Source organism: Gobio gobio (genome assembly GCF_949357685.1).
Source record: "Gobio gobio genome assembly, chromosome: 4".
Taxonomy (NCBI): Eukaryota; Metazoa; Chordata; class Actinopteri; order Cypriniformes; family Gobionidae; genus Gobio; species Gobio gobio.
The window spans coordinates 60,825,804-60,846,265 of record NC_137100.1 but is presented as its reverse complement, the minus strand read 5'-3'; the positions used below and the strand labels follow the sequence as shown (position 1 = coordinate 60,846,265).

At 41.8% G+C, this 20,462-nt stretch overlaps 1 protein-coding gene across 1 annotated transcript; it reads left to right on the top strand.

Moving 5' to 3' along the window:
• The first annotated feature begins 103 nt into the window (after window positions 1–103).
• On the top strand, window positions 104–19,025 carry LOC307125775 (serine protease FAM111A-like). Its single transcript, XM_079815873.1, has 4 exons — window positions 104–179; window positions 526–591; window positions 16,106–16,165; window positions 16,267–19,025. The coding sequence occupies exons 2-4, from the start codon at window positions 562–564 to the stop codon at window positions 18,037–18,039; spliced, it is 1,863 nt and encodes a 620-aa protein (XP_079671999.1). The 5' UTR covers window positions 104–179; window positions 526–561; the 3' UTR covers window positions 18,040–19,025.
• Window positions 19,026–20,462: the final 1,437 nt, after the last annotated feature.

Genomic DNA, 20,462 nt, shown 5'->3' with positions numbered 1-20,462 from the left:
GGCTACTTTCGATTCACTTTTACTGGGCGTGGACTGAAGAACAGGTGCGGAAATCTGAATAAAATGTTGGCTATTTATAGGCCTACTGTGTTGTGTGTGGACTGTATGAGATCAGAGACAGAAGCTGCGAGTCAATACACACTCCTGCACCACCCAGAGTCCCTTTTAACTTGGAATAGGTAATGTATTTTTTCTGGTTTTCTTATCATGTTTCCTTATTTAGAATAGCCCATTACCTCGACATTAATTAGGATTTGTCTTTCTGGCAGAATATTACAAGAGTGAATGATCCGACAGAATTAAGCTCGGTATTAGGCTACAATAAGTTATTACAAGAAGAATGGTAGTCCTATTACAATTTAGGCCTATGTCTAGTTTTAAGTTGACTATTTTAAAATAACAAAGGGAGATTATTACCGCTAGTTTCTCTTTTGAGCGATCACAGACGTCCTTCCTATTCTCTCTGTTTAGTGACTGCATTGTAGTTCGGCTTATTTTATAATGTTTGTGGCATGTCTATTTCAGAAAAAGCAGACTAGCAGAGACAGTGAACCGGAGGAGATGGCACAGGCTAATAGTGACAATCTTCAGGTATGGTCGTGAAACAGAAACAGAAAACGAAATCTGCAAAAAAATATTAATTCTAAATAATTAAAGCTACAATCCGTAAGTTTTACGTCTTTTGACAAACAATAGCTAATCGTCCCAATAGCTGGTCAAATTAATTTACAAAGTTAATACATTTATGACATTTATACAAATGTAAATACATGATCCCCAGTGGATCACTCATTCATTTATTTACATATTATTTGAGCATTTTTTGTTCTCCATGGTCCATCAGTCTGATTAGTGATTGATTGATTGGTTGTAGAGGGAACATTTTCGTGTGATGCCCCCCTAAGCACTTGGTGCCCTTCGCGCAGCGCGATGCGCGTGGTGGGAGCGGCGGCACCGCACCCAATGCACTCACAAGCCACTTTATTCAACAAAAATATAAGTTTATTAAAAATAATAGCATTGTCACAATTCGTTATCCTGATTACATACACTGATCATTTCATTTCATTCTACAGTGCACACACTTTAAAAGGACACCCAATACACGTTTAAACTTCACAGCAACCAATAAATAGTGGAACATATTCTAGACACAGCACACTTAATTAGAAACCTCTTAGCATAAATCCCTTGTTCTCTACGTGATAACCAGTAGCCTACAAACAATCAGCATACAGCATTTAAAGGCAGAGGTGGACAAAGTACACAACTCCATTACTCGAGTGAAAGTAAAAGTAGGCTACTATTGGTCAAATATTACTCTGTTACATGTGAAAGTTGTAAAAAAACTATTTTTACTTAAGTAAAAGTACAGAAGTACTTGTTTTTAAAAGTACTTAAGAATCAAAAGTAAATTTCCTTTTTTATGTCAATGCATTATTTTATCATTGTTATATGAATGTAGCCTACGCTATGCCATCATGGTGGTTTAAGCCAGTCAGTGATGCTCCATCCAACATGCATACGACCACCTTAAACTCATTTAAATACTTAAAAGTTACAAAGCTCGTTACAAAGCTGCTGTCACTTTAAGACATGAAATTGAACATTTTTATGGAAGGCCGTTTCAGCATAAAAACGTTCGTCGTAATTATATTTTTACTAGTAACAATTAAATTAAAGAGCTCTACAATTCAATTATTACTAGTAACAATTACAATTACAGAGCTCTATAATTCAATTATTACTAGTAACAATATTATGATTAGAGAGCTCTCTAATTCAGTTTTTACTAGTAACAATTCCAATACAGAGCTCTCTAATTCAATTCTTATAGTAACAATTCCAATTACAGAGCTCTCTAATTCAAGTCTTACTAGTAACAATTCTAATTAGAGAGCTCTACAAATGAATTTTTACTAGTAGTATGTCTCCATTGTATGGAAGGCCGTTTCAGCATAAAAACGTTCCAGCGTTACTCGTCGTAATTATATTTTTACTAGAAACAATTAAATTAAAAAGCTCTACAATTCAATTATTACTAGTAACAATTACAATTAGAGAGCTCTATAATTCAATTATTACTAGTAACAATTATGATTGTAGAGCTCTCTAATTGAATTATAGAGCTCTGCAATTGTATTCTTACTAGTAACAACTGAATTGTAGAGCTCTATAATTCAGTTTTTACTAGTAACAATTCCAATTAGAGAGCTCTACAATTCAATTATTACTAGTAAGAATTCAATTGCAGAGCTCTCTAATTCAATTACAGAGCTCTGCAATTGAATTAGAGAGCTCTCTAAATCAGTTCTTACTAGTACAAATTACAATTAGAGAGCTCTTTAATGCAATTCTTACTAGTAAGAATTCCAGTTATAGAGCTCTACAATTGTATTATTACTAGTAAGAACTGAATTGAGAGCTCTCTAATTCAATTCTTACTAGTAAGAATTCCAGTTATAGAGCTCTACAATTGTATTATTACTAGTAAGAACTTGTATTCATTAGATGCAAAACAGATTTGCGATTACACCCATTTCCCTCAGCAAATCCCGCCTGCGGTGCTACACTTCAAAATAAAAGTCCCATTAGACAACTTAGATAGCTATATAGTTCCCTTTCGTTCAGTCACTACGACGTAACGTTAGTGACTAACGAATGGGGGTTTCGCTTAGAAGCCTATCAACTTCGAGTTTTGAGAAAACGCCCAATGGCGTGCCAATGCCATGGGGCATGCGGAATTTGCATACGTAGCTCCGCCTCACTGCGTGAGTATATAAGGAAGTACGAGGCAATATCGCATTATGTTCTGCTTTCGGAGCCAAGAGTACCTACCTCTTCACTCCTACAGCCTTCTGAGACTCTGTCAGCTTCTTCGAGACGAGCAGCTTTCCAGTCGGTGTTGGTGTGACGGCGCGTTCCAGTGATCGCATACTTCCTGCCTGCTGATCTGTGCAGTGGTCCGCCTGACAGCTGGTGTGTGTTTCCCTGGGCGCTTCGGCATCGACTGCAAGGTTTTCCTCTCACAAAAAGAGCTTGCGCGTGGCACGTCTTTTTCAAGACGGCTCGTCCGTGCACTTCCGGGTGCGATCGATTTTCCGCTGCTGTCTGTGGACGCATTCACTGCTCGAGCGTGTTTGGGCTTCAGCACGCACGGGCAGTGTTTGCGGATGTGTCACGTTTCCATTGCGGGGGCGTGACCATCGCGATGTCACGGTCGAGACTCAATGATCTCCGTGAGGAGAGAGAGTCCCCTCTGCCACACCCCAATCTACCGTCCCCGAGTGAGATGGTACTTTGGCTGGTGGCCAGGGTGACCTGAGGGCGGTGCTGTGGTATTAAGAACCCCGACGTTCATTCCTCGGGCCACACCCCCCTCTTATACATCGCTTCCGCGAGTGTTGGATTGAATCTACGGCCCGTCTCTGACGCCCCGTTCGTTCAGTTCACGCTCCGGATAGCAGTGAGATGTCGATCGCCGCATCCCAAGGTGGGCTGGAGTCCTTTGGGGATGACGATTAGGTTGTGCTCCGCCTCCGGGTGTGTCAGCACTGCCTGATCTGACCTAAAGTTGACAGCCATGTTATCTCGGGCAGCCGCGAGTCTCGCGCTGGTGTGGAACTCCGCCCAGTCGCGGGTGCTCGTGGTTGCGCGATTGGTTTTTGGGGGCGGCACCCGACAGCTGTTGGGCCCCGCCCCCAATGCCTTTCGCTCCCGGGGTGCATGAGGAGATCACGTGGTCCCGGAAGTCCCCGTGCTTCTCGCGACCGTTTGGTGGCCTCCTCCGCCTTCTCTGCCCTTGATGGGGCCGCGAAGGTGAAGGTGGCCACACGCTCCCTGGGTCGGGCGATGTCCACAGCTGTGGTCCGGGAGAACACCAGGCCTTACCTGGTGATGTGGAGGACGTTGAGCGGGCCCGCCTCCTCAACTCACCCATATCCCAGGCTGGCCTCTTCGGCGGCGCGGCTGAGAACTGCGCCCAACAGTTCTCGGCCGCCCCAGAGCAGACTGAGGCTGTAACACGTACTGTCCCGGCGGCCAGCTGCTGCACCAGCCGCCGGCCCAGTCGCCTCAGTCCGCTCGCCGCCGAGGGCGCCCTCCCTCTTCCCGCCCGGCCCCAGCAGCAGCCTTCACCTGGGCCGCACCGTGGAGGTGGTTGAGGATGTCGCCCAGTCCGCTCCCCAGACTGGTTAAACGCCAGGATGGAGGTGGACAACTCAGAGATGGGTTCCAGTTCTTCCCAGGGGATGGTAGCAGGGCCTCTCCTTCCCCCGGTGGAGGGCCGGGGGAAAATCCTTCCGCTGCTGGCCCCCGGGCTAGCAGCGCTTGGGAAGAACTCATGTTCCTGTCTCTGAGCACCCAGAGACCGGTGATGACAGTGCACGCCACCCTCGGGTCTCGCCACTCGCATCCCTCTCTGTCGCCAGCCCCCTGGCAGAGCAAACCCCAGTGGAACGCGAGTCCTTCCCTGGTCTCCTCTGTCAGGGCGCAGCCGTTAACCGTGCTCCGACCCGGGGACGCCCAACAGCCTCCCCTGTCCGCGCCGGTAACGCTGCCTCGCTGCCCCACCCAGGGTACGTCTGTCGTCCGGATGACCCCGTTGGTGCAGTCTCTGGAAGCCTGGCTTCAGCTTCCGGGGCTGTCCCGCTGGGCTGCCCGGACCATCAGGCTCGGCTACGCGATTCAGTTCGCGCAGGCTCCTCCCCGTTACAGGGGAGTCCGCTATACCATGACCGGGGCCCATGCCCCCGTCATGCGTGCGGAGATTGCCACTCTACTGGCGAAGGGTGCGATCGAGCCTGTCCCTCCAGCCGAAATGAGGTCGGGGTTCTACAGCCCCTACTTCATTGTACCCAAGAAAACCGGTGGGTTACGGCCAATCCTGGACCTTCGCATCCTGAACCGATCCCTTCACCGGCTTCCGTTCGAGATGTTGACTGCGAAACGCCTTTTCGAATGCGTTCGTCCGTACGATTGGTTTGCAGCGATCGACCTGAAGGACGCCTACTTCCATGTCTCCATCCTTCCTCGACACAGACCGTTCCTACGGTTTGCTTTCGAGGGGCGGGCATACCAGTACGCAGCTCTCCCATTCGGGTTATCTCTGTCCCCTCGCGTCTTCACGAAGATCGCCGAGGCAGCCCTTGCGCCCCTTTGGCAGCACGGGGTCCGCATCCTGAACTACCTCGACGACTGGCTCATACTAGGCCACTCTCGAGAGCAGGTTTGCGGACACAGAGATCTGGTTCTCCACCACTTAACCCGTCTGGGCCTTCGGGTCAACTGGGAGAAGAGCAAACTTTGCCCCGTGCAGAGGATCTCTTTTCTCGGTATGGAGATCGACTCGGTCGCCATGTACGCGCAGCTTTCGAGCGAGCGCGCGCAGTCTCTGCTGACTTGCCTCCGACAAATCGAGAGCAAGAATGCGGTTCCACTGAAACTATTTCAGAGGCTCCTGGGGCATATGGCATCTGCAGCCGCGGTAACGCCGCTCGGATTGCTTCATATGAGACCGCTTCAGCACTGGCTTCGCGATCGAGTCCCGAGATGGGCATGGCAGTCTGGCACGCTCCGGGTCCAAGTGACTCGGGCCTGCTTACAGACACTCACCCCGTGGTCGAACCTCAGCTTTCTACGGGCCGGTGTGCCCTTAGAACGAGTTTCCAGGCATGTTGTCGTATCGACGGATGCTTCTGCCACGGGCTGGGGTGCCATGTGCAATGGACAAGCAGCCGCGGGCTCCTGGACAGGACCCCAGCGCCTCCTGCATGTCAATTGCCTCGAGTTGCTGGCAGTACGGTTCGCCCTGCACCGCTTCCGAGCGTTGCTGAAGGGCCAACATGTGCTTGTCCGGACAGACAACACGGCCGTAGTAGCGTACATCAACCACCAGGGTGGTCTACGCTCCCGCCGCATGTCTCAACTCGCCCGCCATCTCGTCTTATGGAGTCAGAAGCGCCTGAGGTCCCTTCGTGCTGTCCATATTCCGGGAGTCCTGAACCACGCAGCCGACGAGCTCTCGCGGTTTCAGCCTCTCCCGGGAGAATGGAGACTCCATCCCCGGACGGTTCAGCTGATTTGGGAACAGTTCGGCGACGCACAGGTAGACCTGTTTGCCTCCCACGACTCTTCCCACTGCAGCCTGTATTATTCCCTGACCGAGGGCACGCTCGGCACGGATGCACTGGCGCACAGCTGGCCGCGGGGCCTACGCAAATATGCGTTTCCCCCAGTGAGCCTACTCGCACAGCTTCTGTGCAAGATCAGGGAGGACAAGGAGCAGGTCCTTTTGGTCGCCCCGTACTGGCACGGCCGGACCTGGTTCCCCGAACTCATTCTCCTTGCGACAGCCCCTCCCTGGCCTATTCCTCTGAGACCGGACCTCCTTACTCAGAGACGGGGCACCCATTGGCACCCGCGTCCCGACCTTTGGAACCTCCACGTGTGGCTCCTAGACGGGACCCGGCAGGTTTGAGTGGCCTACCACCTACGGTGGTCGCCACCATCACTTCCGCTAGGGCAGAGTCCACTCGGCATGCCTATGCGTTGAAGTGGAACCTCTTCGTCACCTGGTGCTCTTCCCGCCAAGAAGACCCCTGGAAATGTCCGATCGGGTCCGTGCTTGAGTTTCTCCAAGAGGGGCTGGAGCGAAGGCTGTCTCCCTCCACCCTCAAGGTATATGTGGCCGCAATATCTGCCCACCACGATCTCTTGGAGAACAAAAAGGTAAGTCAGCACGACCTGGTCATCAGGTTCCTGAGGGGAGCTAGGAGACTGAATCCTCCTCGCTCTCCTCTCGTACCCTCTTGGGACCTCGCAGTAGTGCTAACTGCTCTGCAGAGACCTCCCTTTGAGCCTTTGCGGTCGGTTGATATTAAGTTTCTGTCTATGAAGACGGCTCTGCTGACCGCATTGGCCTCAGTCAAGAGGGTCGGGGACCTGCAGGCATTTTCGGTTGACGAAGCGTGCCTGGAGTTCGGGCCGGCTAACTCTCACGTGATCCTGAGACCCCGGCCTGGATATGTGCCCAAGGTTCCCACCACTCCGTTCAAGGACCAGGTGGTGAACCTGCAAGCGCTGCCTTGGAGGAGGCAGACCCAGCCTTGGCATTGCTCTGTCCAGTACGCGCTCTCCGCGCCTACGTAGACATGACGCAGTGTTACAGGACCTCAGACCAGCTCTTTGTCTGTTATGGTGGAGAGCGGAAGGGAAGTGCTCTCTCGAAGCAAAGGCTGTCTCACTGGATTGTGGACACCATTGCTTTGGCTTACCAGCAGCAAGGCCGACCATGTCCCCTTGGTGTGAAGGCGCACTCCACCCGGAGTGTGGCCTCCTCTTGGGCTCTAGCGCATGGCGCCTCGCTAGCAGACATCTGCAGAGCTGCAGGCTGGGCAACACCCAACACATTCGCCAGATTCTATAATCTCCGAGTGGAGCCAGTGTCTGACTATGTACTCGCCCCCCCGAGGGGCCGGTGAAGGACCAGGTTCAGGTGTCTTCGCTTGCTCGCCACTCCACTCCACGGACTGGATACGTGCGATATATTCCTCAGGTGAGTTCCCCGAGAGCCCTGAGCTCCTCCAGCACTGTCGACGCCGACATCAGTTCAGTCTGCCCCTTCGAGCCCAGACCCTCATGTCCGGCCAGGTGCCCCATGTGCATGGTTCCCTCTGGCGACCCCCACATGTGTATTTCACCGTAAGTCTCCGCAGTGAGCGGGTTTCTTCCCTTGGCGTGTCCCCGCCACCCCTAGGGTTAAAAATCCACCTTCGGCTGGTACCCTAGAGATCTTCCATATGCAACCCTCTCCGGGTCATATGTGTCTCTTAAGTCCTCCCCACGGGTAGGCATCTTGGCATTCCCTCACTGGGATATGCTTCCCAGTGTACCTTGGTAATCCTGTGTTAAGTGGGAGTCCTTCGTCCGTACTAGTCTTACGACAGGGTACTCACACTTACGCAGGGCACTGGAAGACAGCTGAGTGGCGGGATTATATTGGGACCCCCATTCGTTAGTCACTAACGTTACGTCGTAGTGACTGAACGAAAGGGAACGTCTCGGTTACGGATGTAACCCTCGTTCCCTGAGGAGGGAACGGAGACGTAACGTCCCCTTGCCACATCGAGCTGTGTTGCCTGGAACGCAGGAGTTCAGTCTTGGCTCCTCAAGCAGGTAACATAATGCGATATTGCCTCGTACTTCCTTATATACTCACGCAGTGAGGCGGAGCTACGTATGCAAATTCCGCATGCCCCATGGCATTGGCACGCCATTGTGCGTTTTCTCAAAACTCGAAGTTGATAGGCTTCTAAGCGAAACCCCCATTCGTTAGTCACTAACGTTACGTCTCCGTTCCCTCCTCAGGGAACGAGGGTTACATCCGTAAACGAGACGATATATTTTGCAATTGAAACTTAAACTACATTAATTCATATCTTTCTACTCTAAAAATTATTAAAGCGCAAAGAAAACACATGTGTCTCTTTGCTGCTGGTCCTGGTAATGATATAGTTTACAAGACAAAATATAATCAATTTTTTGTGTTTATTATGCACGGTAACATGTTTGCAGATATTGAGCTACATATAGGCTAAGTATTAGGCTAGCCGTCACTCCGACATAATGAGATTTAAAATGTATTTCTCTCTTTTTTATCCATCATGTTTGTTTTAATTACCCAATAACTACTATATGGAATATAAGTATGAGAGAAAAATAATGATAATTTTTTTTTAAATATTATATATAATAAGACATTTTTTTTAAAATATTATATACACCCAAAAAGTGTGGACTGTGGAATAGCCTACCGTAGGTTGGAAGGAGATATATTTAAATAGGCTAAACCTATTCTGACTTTAAATCGTTCCAAATTTCTTGTAGCCTAAAATGTTTTTTTTAATTTTATTCTCATGACCAAACAAACAAACAAATACAAGCCCAAATTAGGGGTATGCAATATTGACAAAAAAATATAGGCTACATATATTTTGGGGGATTTTTCTTGACAAGGATAAGATGATATCTTGCTAATTTTGGGGCTTTTTTTGTTTGTTTTAGGCTTGTCTAAAACCACCAGTAGGTGGCAGCCCAAGTCTGTCTTAATGACTGATTCATTGAATCATTCATTCAAATGATTCGTTCACACCTTAAGAAAAATTTGCTTTTCATTATTCCCATATTACACTGTATGATTTCTGAAAATAATGTTTTTAATAATGTCTAAATTTGTTCAAAACAATCACTTTAATAAAGTTTGTACAATTTTTGATACATAAAATAATTCATTTTTGTTCAATAAATATGTTCATTTTAAAAATACAGAAACTATATGATTACTTATATTATTTTGCCCAAAATACCTTAATGTAGCCTATATTTTTTTGTCAATATTGCATACCCCTAATTTGGGCTTGTATTTGTTTGTTTGGTCATGAGAATAAAATTAAAAAAAAAAACATTTTAGGCTACAAGAAATTTGGAACGATTTAAAGCCAGAATAGGTTTAGCCTATTTAAATATATCTCCTTCCAACCTACAGTAGGCTATTCCACAGTCCACACTTTTTGGGTGTATATAATATTCTTATTATATATAATATTAAAAAAATTGTAATCATTATTTTTATCTCATACTTATATTCCATATATAGTAGTTATTGGGTAATTAAAACAAACATGATGGATAAAAAAAAGAGAGAAATACATTTTAAATCTCATTATGTCGGAGTGACGGCTAGCCTAATACTATATATGTAGCTCAATATCTGCAAACATGTTACCGTGCATAATAAACACCATAAAATAGATTATATTTTGTCTGGTAAACTATATCATTACCAGGACCAGCAGCAAAGAGACACATGTGTTTTCTTTGCGCTTTAATAATTTTTAGAGTATAAAGATATGAATTAATGTAGTTTAAGTTTCAATTGCAAAATATAGCTATATAGCTATCTAAGTTGTCTAATGGGACTTTTATTTTGAAGTGTAGCACCGCAGGCGGGATTTGCTGAGGGAAATGGGTGTAATTTAGCTACCAAAGACACATAACAGATTTAGTATTTCAACAGGTTGGTAATTTAACATTATTTCAGTTAATGATATAGTTATTTACTGTAAAATTTAACAAATCTGTAAAACCTAAAATGTTGCTACCATAGTTTTTACGGTATATATTTTAGTCAGAATTATTGCTACTATTCCATTGTGCTCCGTCTGATTGCCGCGCTCATACACGGAAGCCTGAATTTTAGCGGAGATTCACTTGCAGAAAGCTCGCCCTCTGACAGTGAAATGGACATATTTGTTTGACTTTCTAACATTTACAGATGGAGAATATACCTGTGAAAATTATCAAAAAAAAAAAGCTGATGGCTGAGAAAGGCTTCACACAGGCCTCCATTGGCATTCAGTACATTGACACTTCCAAGATCCATGAAAGGCACTTAAAACGTCGTTACAAAGTCTATCTCACCACAGTGGCTCTACAATAATCATACAATGCGACGACAATAGTTTTTGTGCGCAAAAAAAAATCAAAATAACACCTTTATCCAACTTGTTCTTGTCTTCCGTGTGCGCCTCCACGACGCATGCGCGAGAATATGACGTAGCGCCGGTGTTCGAGAATCGATGAAATACACACTTAAGCCCCATTTTGAGCACTACGCCGAGACCTAAAGCACGATCAATGTAGAATCCAACAGCTTAGACACGCGCGTCTTCCTCTGCTCGTAAACAAATCGCTTCTGGGTCATATGTCCGAACGCCGGATCTGCGTCATATTCTCGCGCATGCGTCGTGGAGGCATACACGGAAGTCGAGAACAAGTTGGATAAAGGTGTTATTTTGATTTTTTTTTGCGCACAAAAACTATTGTCGTCGCATTGTATGATTATTGTAGAGCCACTGTGGTGAGATAGACTTTGTAACGACGTTTTAAGTGCCTTTCATGGATCTTGGAAGTGTCAATGTACTGAATGCCAATGGAGGCCTATCTGAAGCCTTTCTCAGCCATCAGCTTTCAACTAAAATATCTTCATTTGTGTTCCGAATATGAACGGAGGTCTTACGGGTGTCCAACGACATGAGGGTGAGTAATTAATGACAGAATTTTCATTTTTGGGTGAACTAACCCTTTAAGCACTGAGGAAAGCACCACATCTCAAACGCATTAAACAGCGCAAGTGGTTAGGCCTATCTGTCAGTCAGCAACAGTACAGTGTTACATCTGACAGGGCAAACTGCTTAAAACTTGTTAACTATATCTTACCAGTTATTTTGAAGCCCTTAATATGAACTTGTGTCATGTTTAGGACAAATAATTTTTTAAAGCTGTGCTAGTTTTGGCCACGAGTTCTGGGGGGCCTCCAAGATTTTGTGCCGAGGGCCAGGGGCCTCTGCTTTCTAAATCCGTGCCGGCCAATAAGTGGTATCCCGGTTTTCTTCGGCGCCGGTGGTGCTAGCCAGCCACGAACGCAGCAAAACGACCCCCTTTTTCCCCGTGAACCCTGCAGGCTCCAATACTCAAACACGCGTCTTCAACAAATGTGTGTTGCTATCGCTATGGATGACGTCACACCACATCCATCAAATGTGAATCATTACATTCCCACATGAAAAAATACTATAGTATATTATAGTAAAATTACTCTAGTAAATATTATAGTGTTTTTGAACCGTACTATAATAAATATACTACAGTAAATTAACAAAGTGTAGTAAATACTATAATATACTACAATATAGGCCTACTACAATTTACTGTAGTATCTACATTTACATTTACGCATTTGGCAGACACTTTTATCCAAAGTGACTTAGTTAATCTGTGTTTAAAATTAAGTGGTGCAACACAACTAAAAAAAAAATATATATATCAGCAAATCCTTGATTAGCGTTAAACTTTGCTTAAAGTGTTTTTCACATTAAGCGTTTTAAAAACGTCCCGCTGTTCTTAGTGATTGATATACTGTAGGCTGCAGCAGGTTCTGTATATGGATCACAAGTGCCCAAAACTTGCATCTTGTTCACATATATTTTTTTTTAATTTGACATGCTTGTGCTGCAGTTCTGTTTTGCCCTCCAGGGCTCCGTAGCAGTCACATGACTGAAAACTATGAATTGCCGTGAGCTGTATTGCCAATTCGGGGATTTTTTGGCAAAATGTAGCTACTTTCTCATTGTTGCTGCGACTTTTATTAATGTTTTGCGACAAGGAGCTGTTTTAGCTTCTTTTGTTTTGTTTTTTTAAAGATAAAAATAGCAATTTCTTTGGAGATGTTTTATTTTGGGCAATTAAACTCTGGCACTGGTTGGCCACACGCTGCCATGATATCCCGTTCGAGCTCAATCCTGTTAAGAGCCTGCACACTGAACCCATAGAAACAGCGGTACATATATGGAGAGGCTCTAAATATAGAGCTGAATAGGGGAAAAAGTTATCATAGGGTCTGTCCAGCAACTAATGATGAATATAGCGAATTGGGGATGAGATGGTGGTCTAGTGGGTTAAACCACTGAACTGATATGCAGAAGGTTACTGGTTCGACCCCAGGAGTCGCCACCAGTGTGTCCTTGAGCAAGGCACTTTATTCCATGTTGCTCCAGGGGGATTGTCTCTGAAATACGGGTACTGTAAGTCGCTTTGGATAAAAGCGTCTGCCAAATGCATAAATGTAAATGTCTGACCAGAATGCCGGTGATAGCCAAGTCCATGTTGATGAAGGGTAAAAGACCCAGAGATAACATTGATCAATTACTGTTACCCCACTCCTGTCCTCTGAAGCCGATATAAATTTTTTTATTTGGATAATCTGTTAATATAGTTTTTATCAGAGCTTGGCAGACAGATAATTATTATATTGTAAGACAATATTAGACAGATCTTATGCACATAAAAAATCCTAGTCTGTCCCGCGTAATTTATGACATTTAAATAAGTTTGAAATGAGTTTGTTTACAGAGTGACAACTTAACGCACATTTCTACATTTCTTTAGTTCTTTATAAATAATACATTAAAAAATTATATAAAATAAAATGTGTTTAAGTTAAAATACTTGATCTATTGTTGACCTGTCTAGAATGGGTGTTCCTTACATGGGGATTTAAATATAAAAAATACACACAAATGCAGACCTGTTAAACTTTATTTTCGACTCTTTTATTTGGCGTGATTACTCTTTTGAGGGTGGTTCTAGCGATTTTCATAGGAGGGGGTTTGGCAAAACTGGTTGGCATGACCCATTTTAGTGGTGGCCAAATGACACTTGAAAATTTGTCCGATCTAGTAAATATGAAGATACATTCACAAAGATACAAACTCCCATAATTCACACCTTGATAGCATGCAAATATTTCTGCCAGTTTTCGCTCATGTGATATAAATAATTTTTATTGGGGCATTCTACAGCCCTTCATCAACATCTCAACACAGATCCCACCTCAGATCGTTTTTAATAAATGCACAAACCATTAAAAAAAAATAAAAAATTAACACCATCTATGTCTATGTTTGGGTGGGCTCATGCCCACCTCTGTCCATGTATAGAGCCGGCCTCACTTACAAAACCATGCAATATGCTATATCTATTAAATCCTTAGGTTTTTATCACTACAACTATTGTGATATTCTATAGAAGATAGACTCTTAGAAGTCATAATTCTTTTTACAGCATTTTAAAGGGGTCATGAACTGGCTTTTTATATATGTGTATATGTGTATATATATATATATATATATATATATATATATATATATACACATATATATATATATGTATATATATATATATATATATATATATATATGTATTTTATGTCTGAGGTCAACTTATGACGTTTGCGTGGTTTTTACATTCAAAAACATCATAATGAATAAGTCATAGGGTATTTTCTGCCCTGTTTTTGAGCCTAGCTTGGAAGTAAACGCCCACTGCTATGATTGGATAACAGTTTTTCATATTATAATGAGCTTCGTCTCCCTTACATGTGAGGAATTGTTTTGAAAACTCTCGATGTGGAGAAACGGCAAAATGTTTTTATCAAACAAGCACAATAGCACACACACATGCGCATGCACACACAAGCCAGTACGTGCATCAGCAAAACTTCACCTCACCTCAGACAAATCAGCATGTTCAAAACTTTTGCTATTGTATTTTTCCTTAAAATTACCAGTCAACAGAGTGAACAACCCACATCAAGAAAGGAATGTAATTTTCACTATTTAAGATAGGCCCTGGCCCATACATGTGCGAGTCTGATATCGGATCGCAGGACAGTGAACCAACAACACCTCAAATACAAAGGATACTCCAGCCTGTGACAGCGTGGAAGTTATGTTTGTTAGACACATACATAATCAGTAGATATCAAACATAACAATGCAATACTATAATTTTTTACTCATAATTGTGTTGCATTATTCCTGTCAGATCCAGAAGCCACTACAGCATTGTTTTTATATCTCATCCTGTCTGCAAATCCAGTCCCTTGTTTACAAACGAATCCACAGTGAATGTTTGAAACATGCCATAAGCTTTATTGCTTGGAAGTTCGATGCGGTTTAGCTCCATGTAGGCCTGTTATTTATTTAACATATCATGTCATACATGCGCGAGTCGGTCAGCGGGCCTACAGAATTAGGCATTGGTCTTGAGGCGACGTCACGAGTAAGAACATTCACAGCTCGATCGTTTGAGGAGCCAGCTGTCAATAAAAGCTTTTCGTTGACTAACAAGGACGTTTTCAGCTCCGAAACTTACAGAATATTCTTATATCACGATGAACTTTAATATTTCAAAAGCTCAAGGGAAAGTTGATTTCTCAATTCATCACCAATTTAACTCATTTGAACCAGGCTTGTGCAAAATTCAGAATTGAATTGCAAAACTCCTGAATTCAGATTCAATTCTTGAATTTGAATTCATGTCAAAAACAGGATCTAGAATTACAATTCGAATTTGAATTAAAGGAAGCAGAATTGAAATTCAATAAAAATTCAAAGAAATTCATATTCATATTTTAAGTGAAGTGTTTAACAAGGAAGCTTTACAGTATTTGTCAGATTTGATTGCATTACATATTCCATAAATTATATTAGTTTGAACTACTTGTACAGATTACATTAACAGGAAATGTTTCTCCAGCAATGACTGTTAAAAGCTCTAGTCACAGAACAAATAATTAAATTTGATTTATTGTAATTTTGTGAAACATGATGGAATATTTGAGGAGCTATTGAGAATTAGATGAAACAGTGTTGCTCAGTGAGTTTTGTATTGAAATAAATGATAACTGCATTTACAACAATTTTGTATTTGAAACAAATTTTGAATTGAAAATAACATTGGAACTAATTAAACAACATTGAGGGGGTAATTTATTTCAAGAATGTTATCATCTATATTTTAGAACAAAATGTATGCAGGGTTGAGGAGTGACTGGTTAGAAGTAATGAAATTGTTATTAAATTACAAAATTAATGTAATTATTACTGAGGTAAAATGTGTAATTAAATTAGTTACTAATCAAATTAAAAGGAAATTGCTTTGCATTGATAAAGTAATCCAAACCACATTTATAATGGGTGACTTACAACAGTATGCAATTACATTTCCAAAGTAACCTTCCTAACACTGAATGTATGTGAGATTCAACACATTCTTTCTGTTGTGTGACTGTGTGGAATTTCTTTGAATTGCCATGAATTGAATTCCACTTCCTGTCATTCCAATTCAACTTCCTGTGGGGCGGAGTGAATTCAATTCAAATTCAAATTTATGAATTGAATGAAGGCCAATTCTGAAATTCTGAATTTTACACAAGCCTGATTTGAACAGACAAACTTTCAATTGTAGATATAGAGAAAAAAAGTTACAGTCGAAATGGAAACAAATAAATAAAATTCCATTTGAACTGTAAAAAAAAAAAAAAGAAACACTGATATGATTCACTGATTCTGATTGGTTAGTCACAGCAGATGTCTTTGAGGGTTCTGTATACTGTATTTATTCAACAATTATTCATATACCTTTTAGTGTTAATATCGGTAGCTACGGCAACCTGGATTAACATCACTGTTGACATTTTTTCCAGGAAACGATAGCTCCATTAAAGGAAGAAATTAAAGAGGGACCCTCAAAAGATCTGCAACCGGTAGATCACCTCACATATACCAATAATGAATCATCATTTGATAAAGGTTTCTTGGTATTTACTTTAATGTTTGTTTGTACATTGTTTTCTGAATTTAACAGAGAGCAGAAAAGAAAAAACACAATTTCCAGTATCGTTTTAAACCTGAAAAGGATCCTTTTGTTGTGGATTGTGATACGTCCATGACTGTGCTTGATGCTCTTAACACAACTGGCAATTTCAGGAGAAAAAAGAATGAAAAAAACACAAATGAAGAAGTCATCCAGAGAGCTGACGGAGCTGCTGTGAAGACAGATTTCCCCTGCTGTCTTATTGAAAAAGATGAGACCTTAGATATAACCTTCATCAACAAGACAAAAACAGTTTCTACAGATCAACAGACACAAGCTGATTTTTCAATCCCCAGGACAGACTTAGTTACATTTAGAATAAAAACAACAGGAAAGAAGGGCTTTAAAAACATAATGAAAAACATTGAACTGAAAAATGAGGCTGATTATGTTTGTGTGTTTGCATTCAAAGAAGAGAACATTAAAACTGCTCTTGAGCGTGATGGACGATTCAAGGATAAAATATTCCAGGACTATGTCCTCTCTCTGGAGTCTGAAACAAATAAGGGTCAACAATCAAAGTATGAAATGACTAACCAAGTGGACCATCTTGATAAAAAATCATTTCAGATCATTTGGATTGGTAAAAGTAATACTGATAACCCCAAAAAAACGAATGTCAAGATTGAATCTGATGTAGCTTCGAATACTAATTCAGGAAAAAATGGCCCAGACCTGCATCCCATCAGCTCTAAACAAAAACAAACCACCCAAAACACAGAGTCCACTAGTCTCTCAACTAAATGGCCAATCATTCCAGACTCTGAAGAGATTCTGGGAATTCTGCGTTCTCAGTTTAAAGATTTACTGGACACATTAAAACAGCGAGAGAACCTAAAGAACAACTCTGAGGTCCAAACTTTCTACAGAGCAGAATATGATAAAAGTGTTCAGAGTTTCTCTGAGGTGTATAAAGTAAAGCTGCTCATGAGACTCTCTGACTCGGTGTGTCAGATTCGAGTGGAGGGATCCGCCAAAGGAACCGGTTTCCTACTCTTTGGGCAGTTTATTCTCACTAATGCACATGTTGTTAGGGAATTTCTCGAGTCTCCAGACAAGCTTTCTTTTGCAAAGCATTTAGAAGCTGCATTTGATTTTGAACGTCTGGACTCGAAGGTGAAGCTTGTGCCGGTCAAGAAACAGATTCCTGCTTACTGTTACATAACAGATGCCAATAAAAGCCGTCTTGACTTTGCTCTTCTTGAACTGGATGCTGTTGAGGACATTGCTGACCGCCCTAGGTTGCTCAGTCATTTTAGTGCTTGCCCCCCTCCTAGTGGTGGGATCTGCATTGTGGGACATCCAGATGGTGGGATTAAGAAAATGGATCCCTGCTTCATCATTCCGAAAACTAATCTACAAGAGGCTGCTGATAAGCACACATCTGAGAATATCGATTTCATTAATGTGATTACACAGAGGAGTTTTGAAGATAAATGGGACATGTATGAAAACCAGATTAATTATAACTCTTGTTTCTTTCATGGATCTTCTGGCTCTCCAGTTTTTGATGAAGACTGCTATCTGATTGGTGTGCACACTGGAGGCTATGTGTACAAAGGAGAAGGAGGTAAAACTAGGAGCATTGTGGAATATGCCTACTCCATGCAGCCCATCCTGGATATGATCAAAGCGCAGGCTAGGATGCGCGGTTTGCATGATATTGTCAAAATCTTAGAAGCCCCAAAAAGTGACAAAAGCTTTGAGTCTGAGGCTGCAGATCAAGAGAATCACACCGACATTGAGATGGAAGATTGTGATTGAAGCCGTCCACACATCTGTGCCGCCATTTCTTTGGGAAAACATGACAAGCCCTCAATTCTGAGAGATTTGTCACTGTCATTTTGGGGTTTTGCGTTTCATATAATTCTTAGCAATGATTGTGTTCAAAAGCAGAAGTTATACTTGGTTTCTGACAAGTGTAAAGTCATGCGTCTCATTTGCAGGTGATTGTGGGTCTGATTTGTGCAAAGAGAGCAGAACAGTGAACATTAATGTGGCAGGGACAATTTTTTCTTTACATTGTTATTCATACAGACTTGTGTATTCATACATCCACACACACACACACACACACTATATCTTTATATGCATTTTTGTTATATTCTTTCTTATGTTTTATGTCTGTTGATGTATTATAGTGATTTTACATGGATTTACCTGAATGTTTGTCTTTGTTGTAAGGGATCATGTTCAAGCTTTAACAGTAAACCTCTTTGAATCACATAAATACACCAAATTAATTGATTTGACAATCGCTGTAATAAGAGACAACAATACACAACCAATGTATCTTCAATAAAAAAACACACATTTAGAATGAAATCTTTGAGGTTTAAAACCTCAGATCACTGGTCTTCATACCTACTTAATGAATGTAGATGTCAGTTACAACAACTACAACAATTTAATACAATAAATACAGCTTTAATGTTTATTCCACTCACATGTATTATTCCATTAGCGTGTGATGCACGTGTTGTTTTGATTGCTCATCATGTTGGGAAGCTTTAGGATCTTCAGTTTGTTGGGTCTGAAATGTGTTTTTTTTAATGTCCTGTAGAGAAGAAATAAGAAAACATTGAATCTTCATAAATAATCATGTTATTCAAACACTGAATGAATTGTAAAACAAAACATTTAATTTGTATTACACATATAAAATACATTAAAACATTTGGTAAACTTGTAATGCTGTAAATGTTTGATGATTTGTGTTATTATACATTTACATAAACTTATATCTGTTTCAGCTTCTTCACCGCCTATGTTTTGATCTGGGGAGTCTGTACTCTTTTCAGAAGATGTGTAATAACGCCCTACCACAGCAGTAAAAACACTGACAGCAGGAGAATTCAGTCAGTGCTGAGGAAAGAGTAAAGTACATTTGAAGTAAATTCCTATGTACACTACCAGTGGACTAGCACAAAGATTTACTTAGGCTACTCAGAATTAGGGATATATATGTTTTCTTTATCAATATTTTCAAATAATGTACGTTTATAAGACAGTGTGTAAAGCTATGTGAAACCGTCAAAAGGAGTAAACACAACTACAAGCCAAGTATAGAATACTTAATTATACTTTTAACATAAAAGACCATTTGGGGGGATTTCCGCCTGAATTTCGCGACCCAAATTGAAAAGCTTCACATACAGTGGTCTAAACAAACAATTGTGAAAGTTACAAAAAACACTGCTTAAAGTGAAAGACGTGTTGTCTGAGCTGTAAATAACAAATAACAGTAATTTGTGATTTTATCTACAGTTAGATCGAGAATTCTGAAGTAAAATAAAATAGCACTGTAAGACAATTTTGTTTATTAATCGATAATCATTACATTGGTTATAATAATATCAAAGAAGAGGCCCGTGACTTTTTAGGCATAGCTCATATATGTTCATCCTTGCCAAGTGAATATCTTTTGTTTCATCATAAATTATTGCGTTCACAGATCTCCTCACCCTCCAACATCCCCCAGGAAATCTGACCAAAGCGAGCGTGGACCGCATGAGACTTTACTTATTTTAAAGTCAAGAAGTCACGTTTAGACACTGTCCCACCATCTAGATTCTCTTGTAACTTGGACAAGGTAAGATTTCCTTGTATCCGTTTAAAAGACATTACTATTTATTTGAAATATAGAACCAAGCCGACCTAAAAGAGTGCGGTAAAAGTTCGTTTTGGTTTCCGGAACTCAATTTAATTGAAAAAAGTACAATAGTAATAATTGTAATAAATAGCAAGCACTTCAAAACATATTATAACTTTACAAAAACACATTGCAAAAATTTAACAACGTGAATAGGTCATAAGTATATGGTCACGCAGTTGTATGATGCCGTGTTATTTTTATGTAGTTAGATATTTATGTGTGTGTAGCTTTCATTTTCTTCACTTAATTACAAAGCATATCAGACTTTTTTTTTTCCAGATTAAACAATCTGTCCCTCGTTATTTTAAAGTGACGAAATCGAGAACGTTTTATCTGTACCATATGTCATGATTCGGTAAGAACGCGCCTGGAGTCTGAACGCTACTTGCTTCCGCTGACTAAAAGCGACAGGTACCGCCTACTTCTGGTTGTAAAACGGCAGCCGACGTCCGGTTTTAGTGGCAGGTACTGTCGGGTTAAAGAGCGAGTGTTTCGTAACAAATTCTAATAGGCTACTTTCGATTCCCGGTAC